Raw genomic sequence first — 25,836 nt, 5'->3', positions numbered from 1 at the left:
GGAAATCCACTAAAACCAAGAATAAATTAAAAATTTTCAATAAACCACCATCAGCGATCCTCTTCATTATTCAGCATATTTACTTTTCTAACGAGAAGAAGTCTCAAGATGCAACAACACACAAAAACAGAGCTGATATCAATTTCTGCTGTGTCAAATCTAAAAAACATGAAAACACTCGACTGAGGTAAACGTCTGCTGCACAGAGGAATTATTGTGCAAATTGTCAAACTAACTGTGAACTGAGAGAGGACGGACCAAAACATGCACTCTTCCTCCGTTGACTGAACCGACTGCATTATGCAGTCTGAGGCAAGCGGAAAGGAATCCTTACGCTCATCACAAGGACTGCACTATCTCACATTTGGCTGGTAGAGTCGGACAACAAATCATGATGACTGCTGCTGAGCCATTTAAATAATGTCAGATACAAAACAGGAAGGATGTAGCACTCATCAGTCGGGGGTGGACAGAGGGGTGCAATGAGAGAAGCTGTTCTCCAGTTCAACTTAAGTTCTTTTATTAATTACATCTTAGAAATCGGAAGTTCTAGATTTCCCATTACACTACGTAGGACTGGAAGATAATTTAAAGCTGCACTAATCAATATATTTTATATTAACAGGGAATCAAGTCACTGTGTTTAATGTGTAAAGAGTCGCTTTCAGGGACAACACATGACTTATCGCCCAACTCTGCATTTCCTCTAAGCTCCAGGGAGCCCTTTCACCTCTTTCAGCTCAGTGTTTTGGTTTTATGGCCCACAAAAGACACCCTCATCAACCCTGTGTTCAGGAGCAATTCATGCAGCTACTTTTAACTGAAGCATTCTGCAATGTTGTGATTTTTTCTGTCTAATTATTGAATCCAAACAAGCAGCTTCTAAAAAGTGAAGAATTGTTGCTTTTCTCTCAATTTTATTATAATTAAAATGAGTTTGCTTGGTGCTCTGGTAAACTGTGCCGGGTATTTTGCACTTCTTTCTGACTAAATAATTCACCAAGATAACTGGCTAATTAATTAATGGTGAAAATAATAGCAGCCCTGCAACCATTTTTAGTTGGTTTCTATATGATTTTGCAAATATTAGCCATATTGGCATTCATATGAACATAAAAATATATCCTTATTACCTCCTCAGAGGAGGCTATGTTTTTGGCTCAGTTGGTTTTCTGTCAGCAGGCTAACGAAAAAGCTGGCCAGCTTTTCATGAAGGTTGGTGGAAGAGTGTAACTTGGTCCAAGGAAGAATCCATCTGGATCCGAATGACTGGGCATATACAAAATTATATTTCACTTTTGTTTAGTGATGCACTGATTGCAGTTTCTTTGGCCAATTCCAATTTCCAAATTTTTTTTTATGGGTCTAACCTGCCAATTCCAATTTCGGCCTATTCCGATTTTCAGTCTTTCCAGGACTGTAACTGACAGAATACAACTTTTCTTTAATGTAAAATCAAATTGGATGTTCATAATGAAAACACTGACTATTAAATAAAGTTTACACAAAAGTGCTCCAAGTCACAGCCAGGCCTTATTATTTTATTATACTGTATTAAGGTTATGTACCAGAGAGAGAAGGATGGTAGGAAACATGTTTTCATGTAATTTTGTGGAAGCAGATGTAAACAAACCACAGACTGACGCAGTGCAACAGTTTGCTGTAGTAAGGCTTTACAGTGAGAAAAACAGAAGGAAAAGTTAAATGAGTCTGAATGAGTCTGATGATTTGAGGAGATGCATCAACACAGGTTGTTTATTCTTCATTCAGAACAGGAAGTGAGATTTTAACTGTCAGTCTGTGAACAGTAGTCTGCTGTTTGCTAACATTAGCTGGAAGAGCTAGAAAGTTTACCGTTGTTCAGCAACACCGTCAGCTGCTGAACTGCTCCGTCTCCTTGTAGACTCTCTGTCTCATCTTTATCCAGTTCTTGGAATTTATCGCTAATGCTGACTTCATGCAAGCACACGTCTGGGAGTGTGTGGCTGTGACCAGCGCTGTTGTGGCTGTTACGTTACTGTCTGTGTCACTGCATGCATGACGTGACCGACGTGCAGAGCATGTGTGTGAATTTGACCGGTGCAGAATTGGATATGTGACGGTGACCAGTCAAGGCTGGTCGATCAGTGCATCCCTACTTCGTTCAATTTGACAATTCAGTGCACGTGCACAATCCCAGCATAGTTAAAGTGAATGGTGTCTTGCGATTTCTTACTTGTGTACCTAATAATGAAATGTTTTGTGGTTTTCACAAATGTGTGTCAAATACATATACATATTCAGCGTACAGTTGGTTTCTGTGAGGTTATGAGGACGTGCAAGATAAGGCTTGTTGAAAAAGGCCACAGAGATGACCTGAGGGAGGATTGGAGCCATATGTTGCGTCTCCTCCAGACTGCCAAAATCATCTCTGGGAGGAGAGGGGAGGGAAACCACAATAAAGATAAGCGTAGGAGTGGAAGGAGGAGCTCAAGATATAGTCCAGCATCCTGCTGAACATGAAGGTGGGGGGGTGTTAGGAGAGAACCAGTGTGAAGAAGAGAAGTCAGAGTGATAAATGCACCTTTTATGAGGAATGAAGAAGGACGGATGAGTGCTTAGTCTATACTGTGTACTTCCAGTAAGACAGGCCTTTGGCAATCTACAGTTCAGGGTGGGGCAACTGACTCACCGGAAGAAAACCTCCCCGGACTCCTTAGAAGAACATTCCAGACTAAAATCACACTTTAACTACAACCTGCTGTCTCCAGTGACCCAAAAAAAATCACCTCTGGCAATACATCTTCACATACACAGACTACTGTAAGTCATCTTTCCTAAACAGCTGAGAGGAACAATCACAAAAACAGCATTATGATAACAAAGGCAGCAGAACAGAACCTCACTGATGATACAGCGTTGACGGTATTTGGTGAGTCATAGACTGGGTGGATGCACTGCTGAGGCACTGACACGTTGCATCAGCAGCTGAGGGTTTTGGGTTCAGGAGGAGATTACACAAACACAATTAAAACTGGGGAATGCAGCAAGAAGACATGGGGGGTGTCAATATTTCAATATTTTATATTAACAATTGATCAAATTAATATGCTCTGGAGCTCCCCTTTGCAAGTGTTATGGTGTCTTTAAGCTCACTGTTTTGGTTTTCTGCCCTGTAACTTTAAGGTTTTGGTTCACTCTCACACTCTCACAGCGTTGTTCTCAGAAAATGCATCAGATGGCTATGTTCAATAGCCCTTTTAAACATACTTTTAAGCATCATTGCCACCAAAAAGACCAATCATTATGCCAGATTTGCTTTTACACTGAACAAAATAATGCTAGCATAATGCTGCCCCAGTGTGTGATTACAGATAGGAAGGCGACGGTCTAAAAGGAAAAGAAGCATGACACTTAACACAAGAGCGTCAACATCTAGTGTGATATATAACATACACGTTGAGCTTCCTCCTCTTCAAGTTAGCTGCTAATTGCTGCTAGCTAAATTTAAATCCCCAGTTGTGGGTTGCACACATAACATGATCAAAACACCACACTCCCGTCCCGTCCGGCCAGCTTCTCCCATTTAACACAGATGTTGATTCAACTCTGTTGCTACTTCTTGCAGAACAACAGTGCAATAGACTTGGGCGGTATCTATTTTTTTCATACATTCATACCTTCCTGAAAATAATACCTTATGACGGTATTTATGTGAAAAAACAAATCATTAAAAGTTGGTGACAGAGGTGGCAAGTTTTGAAGTGTTTAAATACTTAAAAATATAGGAAAAAAGTGCTCTTATTCCATAGATTCTTGCTACAGGACCCAATGACACTTGGGGACCTAGGCTACAGAGCAGAAATAACCAACCAATTATTTATTTTCTACCTCCAAATAATTCTTCTGCTGGCATCCCTGTTGTTTAAAAAATGTCACAGCTTCTATATTTGAGATAACTTTATTCACAATGACAGCACCATACTTTCGAGATTTCTAAATACCCCAGTTAACTGGAATACCTAGATGCCTCCCAAGCCCACGGGGCAATATTGCCACCTTAAAGCTGTATAAAGGGAGCTAGTAAAAAAAAGCTCAATATACAACCTGCCCAGCTGAGCAAACAGCAGACAGACAAAGTTAGCAACTGGCTAGTGAGTTTAGTGGAACTTTTAGCTGTTAAAAAGACAGATATTTCCCTTAGGAGATGGTGGAGCCCAAAACAGAACAAAAAAGAGACATTACTCGACATAATTCAAAATGAATGCTAATGTCACTAAACAACTATTTGCTCTATAACTTTACAGGTGATCATATGTCAGTGTTGTCTTCATTTCATTTCAATATTAAGTGCTTTCAGAATCTCAGATGGCAGGATTTGTTGTGAATGACAGTAAACTGAATATCTTACCATTGGTTGGATAAAACAAATAATTTAAAAAAATCCTCTTGGACTGTAGGAAATTATAATTAAATCAAATTATATAAATTATATAATACTGTCCATGACTCATTTAACATAACACAATGGCACAATGTGCTTATTGTGTGTGTGTGTGAATAACTGCTCTTTGAATGCATTCATGGTTGAGTTTTGGTGACCAGCCACTGCTGCGGTCACAGATGTTCTCTGTTCGACTGAGTTACACTGCTCTGTCATCCTGCTTCCTATCCATGATGTGATTTGCAGGACTTAAATAGGGCCTGCTTACCTCATCTGTCTATCACATCCGCTGGTTTGACGAGGTGGCACCATTTCATCAGTACAGATACAGCAGCACACCGGGAGGCTGTAAACAGCCGCAGAGCAGCAGGTTGGACTCTCCTAACTCATCTCGACAGGACAATGTCCAGGCGCTTTAGGGCTGCGGGACATTTTTGCACTTACACAAGCCGCTACAATACGTAGGCCGGCGCACTGACAGTCAGCAGAGCCACGTAAGCTGCAAATGACTCTCACTTTAGCACTTTCATAATTCAACACACCGTTCTCTGCCCTCGTCTCCCTTCATCTCACCACCGACATAAGCCACACAATTTAAAGGGATGGTTTGAATTATTTGATGTAGGGTTGAACAAGGTACTTATCAACAGTTTATTATCTACAGTAGATGGCGGTCGGCATGCTCCCACTTTGGAGAAGGAGAGAGGGGCCTCAGCACCAAAGCTAAATAATGAACTGCTGAGGACACAGTCAGCAACAAAAGGTATTTTAGCCACTTAAAAAAGGTTGACCTTAAAAAAAAACAATGTCAGTTTAAGTGTAACGCTATATTCATCTGTTTACATGGCTCAGATAGCCTTTTCTAACAGGATACTGATGCTATGTAGTCTAAATATCGCTCTCTTCAAACCAACCAAACTCCCTTGGCGAAAAATCTGTAATTTTACCTCACAGATCAGGAGTTCATTGCTAGTGGAGCACCATTTTAAACGTAAATTGTAAATCTGGCAGTAAATGTACAGTACAGATTACAGTGTGTCAGTTAAAAAACACTACAGCCTCTCAAGACCAAGAAAAGTCTTGTCTGTTGTTTCTCAAGTGCTGGAAAAGTCACAGGGTTAGCGCAGCCCAAAAGTAAGCTGGACAGGAAAGGCTAAAGTTAAGCTAATGCTAATGCTTGTGCTAGCATTTTACAGTGGGGGGCTCCTGTGTGGTTGTATCCCTTTGAAAAGCCTTGTAATCCAGCCTTGAACTGCAATGTCTTTTTTGAAGATGTGGTAAAATAAATCCATAACAATAAATCAGACACTGAATGTTATTCATCCATTTTTCCAATGTTGACAAGAATTGCTGTCATTAGCCATCCGCCGGCAATCCCACAATGCCCTGGGTAGTGTCTGTCGGCCAATCACAGGCAGCGTTCCCGAGTTGACATGTGTTTAGCTCTGGTCTCAAACGCATTGCACAATGGAAGAACATGCGATTGACCCTTCAAAATAAAATTAGTAGTGATGATGTAAGAAGGTCAAGCTTGCAGTAGGTATCATATGGCTGCAGTATTGCAGTAATGCAGTTATCATCACAGCCCTACTGTAGGTCATACACTTACTGTTGACAAGTACCTCATACAACCTCACTTCAAATAATCCAAACTATCCCTTTAAAACAACAGCCCTGTAGCCTACATTCAACTTAACACATCCAACTTGGGCACCGATCCAGTTGGTCAATTAATGACACACTTTTGACATGCTCATGCACAGTCTGGACCTCGGATCATAAATCATACCAAAGTAAACAAGCAAGGAGGATAGAGAAGAGTAATGATGGAGGGAGACTTCACCACACAGCTTAGCGTTAATGACAGTGTGAGGCAGGCAGGCTGGTGTGGAGTCAGAAAATGAATACTATTGAATCTCTCACAGCTAAAACAATAGCTCCAAAATCCAGGCTGCATCCTCCACGTCCGCATAAAGGACTATTTTGAGTGCAATAACTGCGATATCTGGAGCATTTAGTTTGCGCTTTATCTCACGCAGCCACTAGTTCAACAGGCTGGTACTTCTTCAGGAAGCCGGGTCCATGTTACACTCCTGAACCCCGGCCCAGACTACAAACACAGAGCTGTAAATACCAGGCCAAGGGAGAAAAAAGCTAAACAACTTGAGGCCCACAGTCCTGGGACTGCAAATTCCAAGCATTTTTCACTCTGCTGGAGCTACCTAGATTCACAGAGGGATACAACTGGGGCAGAGCTGGGATTTCACGGTAGAGGTGGAACGTAAAAGAGTCTGCTGCTTATCAGTGACTCAAGGCGAGATTTTCTTGGGAGATGCTGTATAAGGGAAAGGTATGCACTGTTAAAGAGACGTCTGAACTAATAACCCAGCCATTGCCAGGTACTGCGACACTCTCCATCAGTGAGCAGCAGTCCTGCAAGCGGAAAGGAGGCTGGTAGCCTGCAAGCTCTGATGGCCAGCACAGTTTTTTGGTGGATAAAGGATCTTTGGCTGACGAAAGTGGGGCTACTGGCCAGAGGAAGGGAGCAGGGAGAGAAGAGGGGGGTGGGGTGCTTTTTTTTTCTAGTGAAAGGCCATTTCACTGCCTGCTGTTACCATAACAACAGGCTACAGACAAGGAGGGGAGGTGGAGGGGTGCGTCACAAAGTTTCTCTTTTGGCTGCAAGACGCCAAGAACTGGGGCTGCTATGGGACATTATCAAAGTCTGAACCAGAGGGGGAAAAAGGGGGCCATAGTGGAAATAGTTCCACCACAGTCGACCACATAACTGGCTGTTTGTTTTCCTTTTCTGTCACAGATTGTACAAGGGCATTTTGTGTTGTTTTTTTCCACCAAGAGACTGCCAACCAAAGACTATGCAGGGCCTTTGCTGCTCCGTCATGTTGATCGTTTTGAAACTGCACAGATGCTCCTCTGGCATGAAAACAACACAAGAAGAGCTCGGAGACGCGTCAGATCAATATGATACTGATGCTGTAATATGAACCTGGAATTAACGTGGGATCTGGGTTATTGCAATATCTAGATATTATTCAGATCATGTGTTTTTCTGGCCTTATATGCTGCACTATAGCTTGCTGTCTGCATATATGTTGTCTGATATGTGAGAATGTTTTTTCACAGAACATAATGCAAATTGTTTTTTATGTTTTAGCTTTATAGGCAGCATTTTATGTATATTTGATCCTTAAAGGTCCAGTATGTAAGACTGGCAGGGTTCCACTGGCAGAGTATGATAGTAAAGGAATATAAAATTGATGTGTTTTTGTTACCTTAGAATGAACCCTTTGTTTCTATAGGGGTTGTGGGGTCTCTTCCATGAAGTCTGCCATATTGCATCATTTCCACAGTAGCCCAGAACAGACAAACCCTGGCTCTGGATGGGGTCTTTCACCGTCATTGTAGTTCTCCTACATGACTGGGGAGGGGTGAGGCAAGCTGGTTGTATCTGGAGCCTCACCGCAAGATGCTAACAAATACTACACATTGGTCCTTTAATTTAAAGTTAATATGCACATATGTTTTGTTCTATCTGTGCTTTTATTTATATTTACAGTTCTTTAAAAATAAATATTAGTGAAAGTTAAAGTTTCAGTGCCCTGATATCATTTTGGCCGATAAAGTTGATTGTCAAACTGTAAAATATCCTGCCTCCATTACATACCTTGGATAACCACAACTAAGGGATCATTGTAAAAAATGTGTCTTTATGTATATATTCTGAATTAGAGCTGCAAAAACTAATCGATTATGACTAGATTATTAAAATAATTGCCAACTATTTTGATGATCGATTAATTGGTGCGAGCAATTCTCTGATTAAAGCTCCTTAAATGTGAATAATTTCTGGTTTCTTCACTCATTTATGACAGTAAACTAAATATCTTTGGGTTGTGGACAAAACAAGGCATCTGAGGATGTCCTCTAGGCCTTTGGACTCATCAACATTTTACACATTTTTCTGGCATTTTACCGAACAAACAACTAATCAATTAATCGAGATTGATTAATCTGCAATGAAAATAATGTTTAGTTGCAGCCCTCTTCTGTATATTATATTATGTATAATGAATATTGTGAGATATATCAATTTTGGACATTTTAACTTCCTAATATGGAAATATTTCATTCATATTTATGTCTTTGTAATCAATATTTTACATTTATTATTTAATATTTTATTTTATAAACGCACATTTTATTCTATTACTGTATGTTTTTATCTTTATTATTATTGTTGTTCTGTCTTTTATTATTTAGCTTACTGTTTTTGTAGTGGAGAATCCCAGACAAAGTTTTTCACAGGATTGTACTTTGGTTAACCGATGTGACACAACATCCTGAATCATGGATCTATAGGCCCCCAGTATCCAGGATCGGCCATTGCATATCATAATATCGCCCCTATAATCTGTTTATCTGACCTTACCTGCTGCATTACAGCTAAATGAAGCAGTTTTCTGGATTTATTTCACTCTTGTAACTGAGTGAGTGCAAAATAAATGCTTGTATCTCTTCACACACACATACTCTAACAGGACACATCACATTATCAATACATTGTTAAAACATTAAGGTTATTTGGTCAGTGTTGTTTTTGTTTAAGGTTACAAAGTGGGAATATGTTGCTGCAGGACATGACAACAACATGGTAGCCACAAAGCTTTGCTGTAAGTGCCTTTCTGGTCTCCGTTACAATGTATCCGCCAACAGCTGAGCTCAGTTGCCTGCAACAAAAAAAGTGTCATAACACCGCAGTTTGCATCGGCGCCGATTAGAAATGACAGCAGCGTTTTTCCACTTGACGAGAAGAAGAAAACTGCGGCGTATCCACACACACACACACACACACACACTCACTCACACACACCGGTCCGCATTGGAGCTGTATACGATCTGACTGGTCAATTTTTACAAGTCATCATCTGCCCCACCGGCAGGAGAAAACTAGGCCTGTAGCTATATTGAGCACCACCCTGCAGCCCTATTTGAGATTCCATTTAAATGCGACATGTGCCGTGTGTGTGCCGAGCGACAGGGGCGAGGAGCTGCGCAAAAAAACACGAGAGCTGCGATTAATTTTAGGGCTTTTCTGCGGTCTGCTTACCTGCAGATGTTCCTGAAACCGTATCGGCAGTATCTGAGCCATTTCTGGAGGATTTCTCTGTCTGAAGATCCGAGAGGAAGGAAAGGGGAAGGGGACAGCAGGAGGATTAGAGGTGTTCTTGTTCTGTTTGTGCCCTAAACGTCCCCAAAAGTCAAATATGATGGGCACTCGTAGGTAGTCTGGGCGGCTTTGCGTTGGTATCACACGAATCCAGTGACTGCTCCCATTCAGCTGCCCCCCTACACCAGTCCTGAATCAAAAACTCCGCACCTCCGCTAAGAAAACTAGTCCTCTTTAGCTACTACTGTGCGTAAAGCAGTTCCTCCGCGAACCATGTAAGGATACGGGGCAGTCCTAAAAATCCGTGCTGAGTTACTGTAGGCGATGACTTCGGATAAGCAGCTCGTGTCGTGGATTTTGTAGTTTTCTCAGACCTGTCAATACAAGTAGCGGTCGGATGTGCGTTTCGTAGCCCTCCGCCGCAACCCCTTCCCCCTTCCTCTCCACCAACTTCGAAATCAGGGCTCGTGACAAGCGCCCCACCTTTGAATGATTTCAGCCAAATCACACACACATCTTTCCAAAAAGTGTGTGTGGATGGATGACGCAGCTTCGTATCAGACAGAGCTGCTGACTTAACTAACTGCTCTTCCAAGGAGCTGCATCTGTTTGACTTCTACAGATTCCTCTCATCACCATCATCATCATCATCATCATCATCATCATCATCATCATCATCACCACTATCATCTTCTTCATCATTATGCCTAGTGAGCAGGAGGATGTGCACAATTTTAAAAAATATTCTAACCTTAAGTAAACATTAAAACAGACGTTATTTCTGTCAGACATTTTATATATTAAAAAAAAAAAAAACTTTATGGCCTTACACTATGTTAAATATATGATGACATTCTGTGGACACAATTTTAAACATGGAATATTCTACATAAACTATTCAAAGACTTTACAAAATATTAATAAATTAATTTCTTATCTACTTTGGTATTTTTGTCAGATATGCTATGATGATTGCTGGGTAACATAAATGTTAATGTTGTTCAGTGTCAACTCTCTGTTTTGCTGTGAGACAACTTTTGAGCTTGACTTAAATATTTAATTCATTTTAAAATCCAACATATCGTTGGTTGTGTATATATATGCCTAATGGTGGAATATTTCCAAAGACAGTGGTGAACCTTGGGGTCAGAAAGACCGAGAACCACTGCTTTAATGTGTTATCCTCATGAAATACATTGTATTTTAATGTAGTTTTTATTCTTTCCCCTACTAAACTTAACACACCTGAAGAACTTGTTGAGAACCTCTAAAGAACCACACAGGGGCTTAACAGGTTCTTTGTACAGTAGCGGTTAGAACACCTCATCCACCCCAAAGAACCGCTGAGGAACCAACGTCTTTTATGTGTAATCTGTCAGTTTGCGGTTGGTCTGAAAATACTTCCTTCCTAAAATCAGAAGGCCTATCCACTACTGAGTCAGTATTACATGCAGGATGTGGAAAGCACAACATCAACATGATGCTGTCCCAAAGTATCTGACTCACACAATACAACTTCCTCAACTGATAAACTTTGTTTAAAGTTTCGTAAGGAAGTGCAGAATTAGGTGCCTAATAGAGATTTATGATCATCCTGGAAAGTGGCTGGTTGATCCCATCAGTACACAGAGAGTTGTAATATATTAAGAATAAAAATTAATTGATTTAAGTGGATTTTAATCTTTTTATCCAACTGATAAAGCAGAGAATATGTTAAATTATGTTTATTTATATTTACATGGATAAACCAGTCACAATGAGTTATTATGACATTATAATTTGTTGATCATATTTATGAATGAAAATCTTAAATGTACTACTACGTCTTATGGTTTTAAATTTGAAATGTACAGGGCCAGGGATATTAGTTGTATGCCATCCTCCATCTCTCTTTCTCCCTTCATCTCCTGTCATCTCTCTATTTGTATAACTTAATTAGGGAAAAAATCTATAACTTAAAAATGGAATTTAGTCTCTGTGAATGAATACTAATGTGCAGGATTTAGTGGCATCTAGTGGTGAGTTTCCAAATTACAAACACCTCCCATCATCATCCCCTTTCAAACATGAGGTATAAAGAGCTCACTCTAAGGTAACAAAAACAAAACAATTATTTTCAAGTGATTATACACTCCCGAAAACATATTTTTGCCATATTTTGCCAATGATTCCCTGTAAATCTCACACACTAGACCACCGCTTTAAAAGGATTCTGCAACATGTGCATGCTGAGCTGATGTACTGTATGTAACTAATCACACTAAGTTGTCCAGGTCGGGATCCCGAGATCAGTTTATCATCCCAGCAGTAATCCTGTAAAAGAGCAACAAGATGCCTTACATCCACCTGTCAAATTACACAGGCTGCAGGAAGTTATTTAGTGTGCATTTACACCACCTGCCTATATGCAAATACAGCAGCTACTGCTGAACAAGCATCTGTTGTATAATATGATCAGACAGCTTGAAACTGTGTTATAACTGTGTCATTACTGCGTTTATTCTTAACAACTAAACGATATCATGACAATGTTTGGTGTGCTCAGCTGAAAAAAGCATAATGCTCATTCTGTATTTCAGTACTTTCAGGAAAAATTTCAACCACAATTTGCCTTTTACTCATTCTTGTATTGAATTCATGCTTTAAAGTGAATTTTAAATGCAGTTAGCAGGAGAGTTGTTTGGCAATATGAAGAGCTGATACCACTCTATAATAGGTGATCAAAATTACTTGAATATTAGCTTGGACTCTGATATATGCATCATATTTATTTTTACACTCTGGGAGTTAAATCATGCACAAAGGCCTCTGCCTTGCAGCGAGCTGACAGGTCCAGGATTCATGGTTTGGCCAGAGAAGTTGGTTTCTCTCTGGCAGGAAGCAGGGATAACCAACAGCATCTGGTCAGTGGCCACACACACACACACACACACACACACACAGTTACTGGTGTCTCAGCTAAAGCCACAAACCCTCAGCCCACCACACTGACCCTCAATGACAAGGATCCATCACAAGTAGAGGACTTTAACCCATCATAATGTACAAAGTCCTCTGAATGAACCACACACACCACACAAAACCCAAACTTGGTCCAAGTTAAGTGATCTGAACTGGTCAGCAGGGCAAAAGCAGGAAAACTGTGGTACATGAAATAAAATAAAGACAATATAATATATTGTTATATATTATATATATAAGATACACTTTGACTTTGAGTCTGTATTGCATAATATCTACAATATCACACTGAAAAGACACATAACACAGTATAATCAACAATCAAAGTTATCTAAACCAAACTAAACTAAACTAAACTAGGGGAAACGTGCACAGCAAATCTGGACTTGTGACTAAAATAAACATTACTGATTCATGGCTGAAAAACGGCTCTCTACAGGGGCTCTTGTGATGTGGCTCCAGCTCTTATAACAGCAGAAATAAACAGTTTGTATGTTTAAGAATTATTGAAACACAATGACCTGACAGCAAGGTCGTCATTTCTTCATGCAAATTCGGAAACATCCAGACAGAATGACTGTTACAGTAATACAGTGACGCATCTTCCTTTTCACTAGAGAACAGTTAACCTTGTGCAATTACTGCTAAAACAATGACATGGCACAAAACAGGAAAATCACTTTGTCAGAGCTTTATGATCTCTGCTCAGCTTTAAAGGGACAGTTCATATTTGTTGAAGTGGGCTTGTATGAGGTGCTTATCCATAGTCAACATATTACCTACAGTAGATGGAGGCTGGCACGCCACCAGTTTGGAGAAGCAGCAGGAGTACTGATGTAGGAAGCTGAACCACATACTAGTGAAGACAGGGTCAGCAGCAAAATGCACTTTAGCCACCTGCAAAATGGCTTACCTAAATAAATCAATATCAGTTTAAGTGTACTCTGTATTTAGAATATTCCCACCACTTAATTTCACCGTCAGACAGTCATTTTCAATGGGAAACCACAGTTAGATAACCCAAATATCACTCTCTCTCCAAAGCCACCAGACACCAGACAGTGATTATAGCTTGCAGAACACGGGGGTTGCTGGTCTACTGCTGCCTCAGTCAGTTAGTTTATTTGTGTTATTGTGTGGCTTTGGAGTCTTAAAGGGTTAGTTCAGATTTACCAAAGTCACACAGTAACAAACAAACTAACAAATCGAGTCAGAAATAGACCCACAACTCCTGTATTCTGCAGGGTAAATTGACTGTTTTTGTCAAAGGAGTCCGGTTTCTTTGAAGAGAGTGGCTTTCTAACATTGAAAAAGCCTGTCTGACAGCAAGGTAAATCAGTGAGAATATTCTAAATATAGCATACACTTAAACTGAGTGACACTGATGACGGATAAGTACCTCACAGAACAAAAAAAATCTAAATGATCCCTTTAGGTTTTTCGCTTAAAGCTGATCTCATGTCATGTTGCAGCTGAGTATCTTGGAGCAGCTGTTTACATCATCTAAGTTTTCAGTACATCAAAAGTTTCATTGTGTATTTCAATTTCTGAACAACATAACTAAAGCATCTGGCTGCAGGCTTTAACTGATTTCTTAGAGTTGTAATTACACTTTTGTGACAAACAGTAGATCTGTGGTATTTCCAAGTGGGAAACTTTCAAACTGTACAATTATCCTCATATGACTCATATGAAGCTCCTAGTAGTGTCGTTTTAAGGGCGTGCAGGGTGGGTTAAATATGCCGTGTGCTTGGCTTGGCTCTTGCTGTCTATCAGAAGCAACTGGTTATTCTTGTGGTGGGAAATCATCTCATCAAGGCTGCCAAAAACCTGAGAGAAAGATAAGATAATAGGGGAGAGGTCATTAAATAAAAGCCTTCAATTCTTATGGAATCTTGCTCATTGCTCCCTTCTCTTAAATCTGTTTGACACACTCTCACCTCTTCATTCTTCTTGCCCTCTTTTCCAAGGGCATAACCTCGTGTCTCCTCCAGGAAGCGGATGGGAACGTTGTACACCTTCCGTTGGTAAAGCACAGCAAGGGTGTACGGCTGCCGAGCGCTCTGGGCTGAGCTGTGTCGGATGAGGAAGGCTCCGTCCTATAGTACAACAACAAAAAAGAAAACTGATGGTTGGGATTAAAGTAACTACTTATAAAAGGGCATTGGAATCAAACCCTGGTCTCCTGTATGAAAATTCATGCTGTGTCTGAAATCACACACTGTGCACTGCATAACCAAAATGTGTATTATTGTTCAACATACTTTTGTTCAAATAAACAGTAGAACGAGCCTTTTAGATGCACTGCTTAGCACATATCACACTACTTCCTGAGAGCTTCCTTGTTGGTTGAATAAAGGTAACTGTGGTAACCCACGCCAATGACAGACTAATTTGAAAAATACATTACACCTAGCAAAGTGAAACCTACTTACATTTAAAATTAAATGTCTTGATGTTATGTCAGAGCTGCCTTGGTCATTGTCTGCCTTTGTCAGTTATTATGATGTTGTAGTCGTCACTCCTGTGTTGCACTGTAGTGCTTGTGCACTGTAATATATCCCTACAAACTGTATGCACATCATGTACTATTGTGTCATACTAAGGTTTTGGAAATACTAAAAAAAATTCTGCCTCGTCCCTTTGTGGACTTTCTTGCACATGATACTTCATTTGTCTTTTGCCCCAGTCATATCGCCCCCTGCTGGTACTGCAACCGCATGAAGGCCTGTACTTTTCATGCCTAGGCGACGGAAAATGTGACACTGACACGGTACTCTCTGGTGCATTGGTGGTCTATTACATGCTTTGGCATGAGACTGGGCTGACAAAAAGAACAGGAAGGTAAAAATAAAGGAGAGGGATGGAAAGAGAATAAGGGGAATGTAAAGAGATTTTGCATATTATACAGAGTAAGTGGTGGAAGTGGAAGCCCTGAAGCTGTCTGACTCGGACTGGCTTTTATTTCAGCTTCAGTTTGTGTCAGCAAAAACACACACATCAGGAAGTTTCCCCATTAGGCCTATCTGTGCAACACCCTGCCTTAAGCCTTTGTGTTTGCTTGGTTGAAAGAAACGGATTGTGATTCCCTCTCCTGTCATTAGCTGGTTATTATACCATGAAATGAAACTGTCATGGACATGGAGAGTGGGGGCTGCAGCACTTCCTAAAATCAGGCATAATAAAAAAAAAAAACATCAGTTTAACGTATAGTGACTTTTTCCTTTTTACTGAGATCTATATATGTAGTGTGCTAAAATATGCGATATGTTTGATTATGTTTTCTATCAGTATTAGCCTATGATGCAGAAACAACCTCATTTCCAACCCCCAGTTAAAGAAAGACAAGACAGGTGAACACATTAAAGTGTTTTAGGGAGTTTTGAGTGTACCACTGAATTAAATTAGCTAAAGTCAACCCAAAAAGTCAACCCAGCCAGCTGCGGCTAGGTAACTACAATTACTGCCACTGTGTAGTGACACATACATTAGTACAACAGGATGTGTAATTTGGTTGTAGAGTATAAAATATGTTCAGATTTTTTTGAGGTTGGGCAGAGTGTGAACTGAAAAAGAGTCAAAGGAGGGAGGGAGATACAGAGAAAAAAATCATGCTTATGGACAGAATTGAAAACATGGAACAAAAACTGATCATTTGATCATGAAGCCTGATGTAAATCTGTGTAATTCTCAGGTTTATCTGTGAAGTGTATGACTTGAGTCTCTGTTAACAGCTGTTACTCTGTCAAGAGCAAACAGTGACAGTTTTTTTCATATGAACAGGTTGAATGGACATCAGTAGATCCATATATGTTCATCTTCTATCTCACTTCCTCTTCATTTCCTACATATAACAATTATCATTAATATTCAAATGAATGCAAAACCATGAATCTAGCACAGTCTCCTGTATGATGTCATTTAATGGATGCAACCCCCAACTCTAACTGACTTCCAGCGTCCCTGGAAACTGTTTGATTTACCTTGTTGACTCTCAGTAAGAGATCTTCAGCTTTCTGTCTGTTGCAGTCTCCAGCAAACCATTCTTTGTCCTGTAAAATAACATGAATATAGTTAGTAGACAGCAAACCAGTCATCTTGTTTTAGATTTTCTGTGCAGATCGATACCATACCTCATTGTCAGATTGTTTGGTTGTCCTCATACCACTAGAGGAGACTTAAAAGAGACAGAAAACATGTTATGTGTTAACCAGTGGTTTGGGAAATCCAAAAGAGGTAAAGCATGATCCATGTAATGTTTGGATTATGTTAAATGAATAATCTAATACCCCAAATGATCACACAGTCATCCCTCGAGATTAAAAAAAAGTCTCTTCCTGAGAAAAAGTGAGCTTACCGACAGGCTTAGTGTCTGCCATGGGAGGATTTGGAGGGCTGGAATATAGACAGAAAGGCTAATGTTATACCCTGACTTTAAAACTGATGTATATGCCCTTGCAGATGTAGTCAACTGCAAAGCAAGCTGCAAATTTTTGCAGTTTGACTGTCTAACAAACTTCTCCACCCTCCGTGTATTCTTCACGCCTTACCTGGGTTTGGTTAGGTTTGCAGGCAAGGGGGGTTTAGGAGTTGGTGGAGGGAGTTTAAAAGGAAATGTGTCACGTCTGAATGAGGGAGCTGTAGAGACAAGATATGACTTCTTCATCATTACAATCAAAATTATTTCTTTTGGATGTGATTTATACTGATATTTGATTACTTTTTAATAACTAAAGAAGATGTGGTCTTTACCTGTTTTTATCTCATTCAAGGAAGGAAATGCTGGATTCTGAAAAGGAGGAAATAAAAGTCTCTGAACTTAATTTCCTCTGAAGGAAATGGAAATACAGAGCAAGAATGAAATTCACCCTCTATCTTGACAGTCTCTTTCTTTAAATGAGAACAGAGCTTAGCATAAGGAAATGATAAGACTAAGCAGCAATGAGATGGACAGACATACTCACAGACTCATATCTGGGAACTGGAGGCTTGATCCTGCAGACAGACAGAATGTTAACGTTCATTGCATGTTTGTTATTACTGTATAATGCCACCACTGTATTGGCCACATTAGCATTTTGTTGCAAAAACACAACAGCATCGTTGTTTGATGTGACATAGAATCTGAAGCTATGCAGACAGATTACAGTATACCACAGGTTACTTCAAGTTAGTGCTTATCACCATGCTCTGGTTAGGTTACCAGATGAAAGCTGCTTTGAGCCGGAGTGAAGTGCACTTACGGTTTGGTAGAAGGTACAAGCGCCGTCTTGGGAGATGGAGGCATCCTCATTTCTGCATGAGAAGGAGGAGAGCAAGCTGAGGAGCAGGAAGAAAGGAAATTGTCTTTCATAGCACATATCACATTTTAAGTAGCTGTTGATGTCTGATCATCACAATTAACATCAGAGCCAGTTCTTGTGAAGTGTGATACCACCTACCAGCTGTAGGTTCTAAATACAGTTCATCATTATCTTCCTGAAATAGAAGAGGACAAATATTGGAATATATTAATAAGAGCATATTTATCAATATACATCGATATACATTCTTATTACATAAGGAGGAAGCAACAATCCATCTTATCCAAGATTGAGGGCCCTATCTAACACAAAGCCGTTGCACTGGTGGTGCAGGTGGCTTTGCTATCTTACACCAGCACAGTAGCCATTTATTCCTGCATCTGCATGATAGCAAATGAAGTTGTGCCTGGTCTGTGAGGTTCAGGAGCTCCCTGATCCCATGAGCCCCTGGGTCTATACCCAGTAGGCCCAACAAGTAATCCAGCCGTGATTGACTCAACTCGCTTGATAAGCAGCTTAATACCATACACCATATCATCATCATTATCTGAAGTTAGTGAGCACAAGTTTAACTTGCCTGTTCCTCATTTGGATCCAGATACACATCTGAAAGGCAAAAGAAAATACAAGCAGTGATTGGTGTTGTGGTGTCATACGGGCCTCTGGTGGTGATGAATAGCACCAATAATAGCTTAGTTAGTTAGTTAGTCCTGAAGTTCATTATCTTTTTTTTTATTATTCATAATATCACAACAATATAACATAACATACTGCACTATTAATATCACAGGTGGAGGCATTAAATGCAATGTAAAAGAACAAAACATAAAGAACAACACAACACATAATGAGACAGAACTGGACAAGACCAAACACAGTAACACTATACACGGTGATCACTGTTAGGACTGCGGTTTTCCTGTGTAGTTGTGGTATGTTGGTGGGTAAGGGGGACTTTTTTCTTCCAAAGATTGTACATTGTCTTTTTTAAAGTACTTTTTGGGCTTTTATTTGATAGGACAGCTAAAGTAAGGACAGAAAAAGTAGAGAGAGTTGAGGGACGACATGCAGCATAAGGCTGTAGGCAGGAGTCAAACCCACGGCAGCTGTAGAGAACCCACAGTCTCGGTGCTTGGGGTGCACATTCTACCAACTGAGCTACCAGGACACTGAACATTGTCTTTTAATGATGATGTAAGTTTCTCCAGATTTGTAATTTAGGACAATCATGTATACATAATTTTGTTTTGTCTTTTCAGTTTTTTGATGTTGTCTTCATTCAGTGAGATTAGTGGAGAAGGTTGAAGGCATTCAGAGATGTGTAATAGAGAGATATTTCCAAGCAGCGCCAACAGAGGGACATACCGACCTTTGACCTGAAGTTTTGGACAACTGGGCAAAGCCAGAGAGAGTGGTTATAATATTCTATTGAGATGACACGTCCCTTGATTTTTTAACTTGGTGCTAAGCACTATTTGATTTAGTGTTCTTGCAGGTCACTTTGTAGTCAGTTTGCAGGCGAGTCACTCCAGGTGCAGCTCAGTGACACTACACTAGGTGGCAGTCTCCTCTTTGTTTCAGTCACAGCTGCAATCTCTGCTCAGTTCTGCTTGTATTTAGTCCAAATAAACTGCTGTTGCTCCTGGAAACTATAATTTGTTTGTGTGTCAGGAGGATTTGTTTTCCATGGAAAGCTCTACAAAACAACAGAGCAGCAAATGCAAAAATCTTTCACGGAGTGGGTGTATTTCTGTTAATATCATATGACAGATGAAAACAAATATTTATTTTAGACACCTCATTAAGACCTTAATCTCAGTCAACAGTGATGTGTAGGCTGGTGAATTATTTCTATGAAAGGCTTATGTGTGTTGGCAGAGCTGATTACTGCACCTTCCTCAGTGCTGGGTGTGGGGACTGGAGCAGGAGCACAGCGGACGGGTGGAGGAGGCATCATCTTCTTCCTCCCAGGCTTCTCATTTCTGTCTATCTCGGGTGCTGGAGGGAGAAGCATGTAGTTGTATTACATTGAGGAAAGGGGTTGAAGAGATGAGTAGAGGTGGATGAATGCAGATGGATGACTCACGTTTCTTGGTGACAGGATCGTAGTGGAAATCCGGCTGAGGTTTGTGGGGGACAGAGGTGAGATCATTTAATTAAAACAGATCTTAAAACATGTTTTAAATGTTGTGACAGATGCAGAGAGACACAGAAACAGCTGCTGTTACCAAGGGTTTGCCTGGTCTGGGTGGAGGAGCAGCGTGCCTCTGTGGAACAGCAGGGCTGGATGTCCTCTCTGCAGAAAGTAACAGGATTTTAGGGAAAATGTATAGTTTTATATTGCCACAGTTATCTATGCCGAACATGGCTTTAAAGGACCAGTTCACTCAAAAATATAAAGTACATATTTTTCTTTTTATCTACAATGCTGTTTATCTATCTGGTTTGCTGTGTGTTTTGGAGCAATGTTGCTTTCCAGAAATCATGACCTGCTACTTAAGAAAATGCACAGATCTTGTTGTGAGCAGTTTCACATCAGAACTATTTTACACCATCTGCAACTGTATTATCATGCAGAAGGAAACGTATCATGAAGGAGACATTGCTGCTGACTACCACAGGTCATAGTGGTCATAGTGCCATTCCATTATATTCCAGAGAAGGCAGGCATCTCTGTGGCTCCCAAACTAAACAACTCACGCCAAATCTAGATGGATAAATAAAACTATAGGTAAGAGGAGAAATATGTATTTTTGATTTTGGGGTGAACTGCCCCTTTAATAGTTTATACCCAAACCCTGTTTGCCATAATGATTGAATGCTCTTACCCAAATAAATGTTCTCCTCCACTTGTCTCGGTGGGACTTTCACAGCCGGACGCTCACAGGGAGGCGCTTCATACATGTCACCCTCATCGTCATCCTGCCGTTAGATTTAGAATTTAGCATTTTCTGCTTCTTTTTTTTTTTTGTTTATTGGGGTTTTCAGAGTTAAACATAAACTGAAAACAGGATAATTCCAGTGCCAATATAAACATTATAAAGTTTAAAATGAGACAAGAACAGTCAAAACATAAGCAAATCAAAATAAAGCAAAACAATCAGCTCTTTACAGTTGAGCTATGTGAGGAAAAAAGAGTACTGTGAATTGGTTCTGTAGGACCAGTATGTAGGATCCAGTGGCATCTAGTGGTGAGCCAGGAGACTGTAAACTCCTCTTCTCTCCCTCCCCTTCACGTGTAAGACAACCAGTGATGCCAGCAAAAATATGCACAAGGCCGCACCAAGAGTCAGCGTTTGGTTTGTCTATTCTTGTTTGAATGTTTTAGCATTTTCACAAGTAGTCATTACCACATTAATACTGAGACATTAGAATAAGAAATTCAGTGAAGTGAAACCACAGCTCACAAGACAGGAACCTTTACGTCTGCATTTTGACAGGACATTGTGTGCAACAGCATAAAACTATGCAGGGAATCTGCTGGAGTTCAGTATGAGCAACACATATTTTGTTAATGATTGAGTGGGGTAACTAAATAAAAAAAAAAAGCAAAGTATAGAAACGAAACCCTTTGTGTCACAGAGAGAGGGGAAAGATGACCAGCATCAAGATATTTTGCACAAAAAGAACCAACAGAGCAAATGGAAAATTTAGTAACAATGTGGCATAAAGCTGTTTAAAAATGTTGTGTGTAGCACATCTAATAATATGTGAATGAAACCAGTGAAAGCACAAATTCAGGGATTTTATCCCTTTCTACTTACAAACTCATCCTGTGGCCATCCTGCATTGTTATCTGAAACAGGCAGATTAAAAAAAAAACAAAAAAAAAAAAAACACGTTGATAAAAAATAAGATTTGTAATCCAGTGAATAATCAAAACAAAGACAAATCTCACCTGTTCTTCTGGGTGGAGCTGGAGGTCCACTGTGCCTGACAAAGAGAGGAGAGTGAAGATGCTGGAGCACCATTTTATTACATGCATAATACATTAACACATTAACACAAACAGCAAAACTAAAGAGGTTTTGTTGACAGCCACAGTACTTACAGGTTCTTCAGTTTTCCAAAGAAACTCTGAAACACACAGAAACTTACAGATTTAACACTGACAAAATAAACTTTACTGCATTCCCAACTGGTAATCATTTACTTTTTGTCATCAATCGGCTTTATTGTCACACCCGAGTCAGAGCCTGCTTTTAACGGAAGGTCATCGTGATGGACAATAGAGCCTTATTTAGTACACTTCAGTACATTTACTGTTCAATTTTGAGATACTTTTTCTTTCTTTTTTAAGCTATTTTATACTCCACTGTATTTGTAATAAAACATGTAATAAATAAATAAATAGATTTTGCTGTACTATTATCGATTAAGCTTTTATTGATCCCCAGGGGGAATTCACAAGCTATCTTGGTATCAAAATAACACAAGACACAATTTCAACACAAAACTTTGTTGAAATAACTTCAATTATATGCTGTTAATAATAATAATAATAATTACAATAAAACTATTCAATGTTATCTTAAAACAGAAAGTACAGGGAGTTGCCAGTAGCATTCCTTAAAGTTAAATTAACATTTTAATAAATTAATAAATAAAATAGCCCCTTAAAGTTTCATCCTTTAGCTCCACTTTTACGAGCTGCAAGATAAAAGTGATGCACACTTTAGTGTATTAACTACAATCCAGTAAGATCACATTATTATGAAATGGGCAATTCAGCATGATGGGTACTTTTACTACTTTTACCTAAGTAAAGATTTGAACGTATGACGTTTAATTGTAACTGTTCCACTACTTCTTAGGTTTGCAGGAGAAGGTGCAGATAACACACACACAAAGTGAAATCAGGAAGTGGAGCAACAGTATCTGTTTTCCCGCAGTGCCGAGCAGTCATAGAGGAAGTATTGATGTAAAGTAAATTATTATAGATTGACCAGAGGGAGAGAGAGGGAGAGTTTCTATCTCTCACACACTGGCCTTCAAAATGTCAGAAAACAGGTTGTTTTCATCAACTTGGAGCAGATTAGAGTTGGTGGAAAGGAGACAGAAAACTACATTACTGTTTTGCTTTTTATGCCTTTTTCCTCACATTAAAATATCTGCATTATAAGATCAAGTTACAGGGGCAATGTTCTGCTTTGTGTTAAGCTGCTGTAACTTCTCTCTTAAGGGAGAGTTTTAAAGCCTCAGTGAAAAATGTTATCAGTGGCCCACAATATCGACAGGAGGAAAAAGGAAAGAAGTCACCTGACCATGATGTGAAATCTGATGCAAACAAGGACAAGGCTCACGGAGCATCATTCAAATGTTCCACTGTCCAGACAATAGAAATATTGTATCTGTGTTTTCACGATAATTAATGACATTGCATTACATTATAACCAGTTACTGTACAAGACGTCTGCATATTTGTACTTGACAGAGATAGTAAGATACCAGGCAGCTACTATGGCTGCACAAAAAGTTCAGCACCAACATTTGAAAACAAACTGCTCTTACAATCATACACAGAGTCACAGGAAGTCTTTTTTTTTCTGTTATCAGATAAGTAAATATTTCCCAACACGAAACACTGCAGACTAAACTCCAGTGCCATCTCTGACTGAACACTTTCAAAATTACTGCATGGTCATGTTTACCGAGAAAGAGTTTGAAATGCATCATGGGAGAGTGATAGCAGCACTATTGGCAAGAAAATAGAAAATAATAAGAGTATGGTTCAAATCACACAACTAGCTCAATATGAAGCTTGACCTGTTATATACAAGTTTGTAGAAGTGACACTATTTGGTCAAATTGAAACAAAACAAAAATTTGTGATTTTTGAAATGTTGAAATGTTAAAACCTGAATATTTCAGATTAAAAACAAAGTAGTACTAAAGTGCTAAACTCAACTGTGATTCCATTTTGTAATCAAAATGCTTGTAAAGTACATTGAAATATGTTCCTAAAAAATGATTTTATGGAGGACAAACACAAAATTATGTTTAACCAACTTGTTTGAACTTTCAGTGAACTATTCTATGATAAAACACATTACTGATGCCTGTAGGTGTGCAGTATTTACTTTCTGGTGATCTGTAAACATGAGTTGTTTGAGCTTTTTTTTTTTACTGTTTGCCTTCACACTCCCACACAATCACAACTTTAACTGTGTAGCTGCCATCATATCTTTGCCCCATTCAGAACTCCAAATGAAAAAAAGTTCTGAAATAAAAGCAGAAACATTAAAGTTTTAAAGACGACTCAGCTGCTTCAGCACTACAACTCTGCCATCGAGAGCAGCGGCTCACTTCCTCCTCACTCCACCCAAACTTTTCAGAATGTAAAGCAAAATATGACCAAAATAAAACAACACTTACCATCGTCATGATTTCAGTTCAAGTCTCACAGTTCAAGTCATGAGGAAATGTCTTTGTTTCGTTCCTTTGATGCAAATGGTTTTGAAGATTGAAAGAGAGTGATATAGAGAGAAAGTGAAGAGCAGCTCTAACTGACCTAATTTGCATTTCCTACCTGTGTCAGACACACAGGCTCACCTGCTGCTGTACCGCCTGCCTGTAAATGAGCTGCAGCCACTGCACAGCTCAGATATGGCTCCAAATTTCCATACCGCATCCTGGTATTGGCCATATAACCAACTGAAACTGATATAAATTGCTGCAAAAGGTTAATAACATCTCCATTATTTTTCATCTGCTATCAAAAGTGGAAATTACTTATTAACATTTGATAAATATGCTCATGCCCTCAATGAACCTTACTAAGATAAGTTGTGATTAAGTAGCAAAACAGCACTGATATAAGGTTAAAAAAAAACAAGAACTACCAATTGTCTCACTCAGCTTATTGTAAACAGTTTGCACACAAAACATGTGATGTACACAGTCCGTACTTTTTAAGCTGTTTCAGCTTAAAATGTAAGTTAAAGGAGAAATCCGTAATATGTTTACAGTAATAAATGACCACCATTATGTCATCAAAGAAAAATGTTCTATATTCTGTATAAGGTAGGTATATATATATATATATATACATATATATACTTCTGTTCTTGAATGGGGCAATTGTACCCCCTCAATAAAATCAAGTCACTATGTTAATCATTAATAATTAATCATTACTGGGTAATGTTCCCACGCTGAACTATTGGTGAAAAAAATCAGTCGGTCAGACTTACTGCCTGTAAGAAATCATTTAACACATGATTTACATGTTGAATCATGAGATTTCATATCATTTTACATGAAAATTTGAGTTTGTGAAATCAAAGGACTTTCAAGGTTACAGGTACAACTTTTTTATTCAACAGTGGACGAAAGCACAGTACAGTCTGGTTCAGTGCAACCTGGAAATTTTAGAAGGATGTAAACTGTAATTTCTATTTAATTTGAATATGAGTTATGCAGTTAGCCCTTTTAACTGTCCTTTACAGGTTTATTGATGAATGTAGTTTCCTGCTGTTTTTATCTATAACTTCATTTTATTGGCATTTGTTTCCTAGTATTGGGTAATATGAGTTGGTTTATTAGGATAGGAGCTATGTAATTTCCATTTGTTATGGGTCAATAAATGTGACCTTGACCTTGAACACTGAATGCTGTTCTTACAAATTAGTGAATTCCCTTCCAGTTTTTTAACTGACGACATTTGACTGAGTAATTTTCATTGCTACATGACTGACAGGTACTGGCAAAAGTCCACAAGACCACAATCATGAAAGTAAAGGCTAGAAAATCAATTGAAAAAGGCTCTGATGTACACGGGCTCCTATTTTTTTTCCCCCACAATAGATGCACATCAGACCAGGAACCACCAGCCTGAGAGGTTTTTCACTTAAAGAATTTCCTCTGAGTATTTATTTAGGTCTGAAGTTGATAAAGTTCGCACAGTCAATTAATGATCAAACTTGGAACATTATAAATTACAGTTAACTAAAATGACCAAC

At 39.2% G+C, this 25,836-nt stretch overlaps 2 protein-coding genes across 2 annotated transcripts in view; both read right to left on the bottom strand.

Moving 5' to 3' along the window:
• cltcl1 (clathrin, heavy chain-like 1) overlaps positions 1 to 10,037 on the bottom strand; it is a 37,620-nt gene extending 27,583 nt beyond the window's left edge. Inside the window, exon 1 of the mRNA XM_084728589.1 lies at positions 9,552 to 10,037. Within this exon, the coding sequence (XP_084584715.1) occupies positions 9,552 to 9,593 (42 nt within the window). The 5' untranslated portion in view covers positions 9,594 to 10,037. The remainder of the gene's footprint in view (positions 1 to 9,551) is intronic.
• A 3,057-nt stretch (positions 10,038 to 13,094) lies between these two features.
• Positions 13,095 to 24,536, bottom strand: LOC146320342 (SH2 domain-containing protein 6). Its single transcript, XM_084728593.1, is given in 19 exon segments — positions 13,095 to 14,402; positions 14,513 to 14,671; positions 16,556 to 16,624; positions 16,706 to 16,749; positions 16,930 to 16,967; positions 17,123 to 17,210; positions 17,325 to 17,361; positions 17,537 to 17,567; positions 17,816 to 17,891; positions 18,014 to 18,050; positions 18,453 to 18,481; positions 19,769 to 19,873; positions 19,962 to 19,995; positions 20,104 to 20,171; positions 20,704 to 20,797; positions 21,640 to 21,671; positions 21,774 to 21,808; positions 21,927 to 21,952; positions 24,251 to 24,536. Coding segments are annotated over 19 exon segments (1,266 nt in total). The 5' UTR covers positions 24,398 to 24,536; the 3' UTR covers positions 13,095 to 14,285.
• Positions 24,537 to 25,836: the final 1,300 nt, after the last annotated feature.

This window comes from Lutjanus erythropterus, chromosome 10, assembly GCF_056507025.1.
Source record: "Lutjanus erythropterus isolate fLutEry1 chromosome 10, fLutEry1.hap2, whole genome shotgun sequence".
Taxonomy (NCBI): Eukaryota; Metazoa; Chordata; class Actinopteri; order Lutjaniformes; family Lutjanidae; genus Lutjanus; species Lutjanus erythropterus.
Note: the sequence above shows the minus strand (reverse complement) of the source record. Positions and strands in the feature narration are given on the sequence as shown.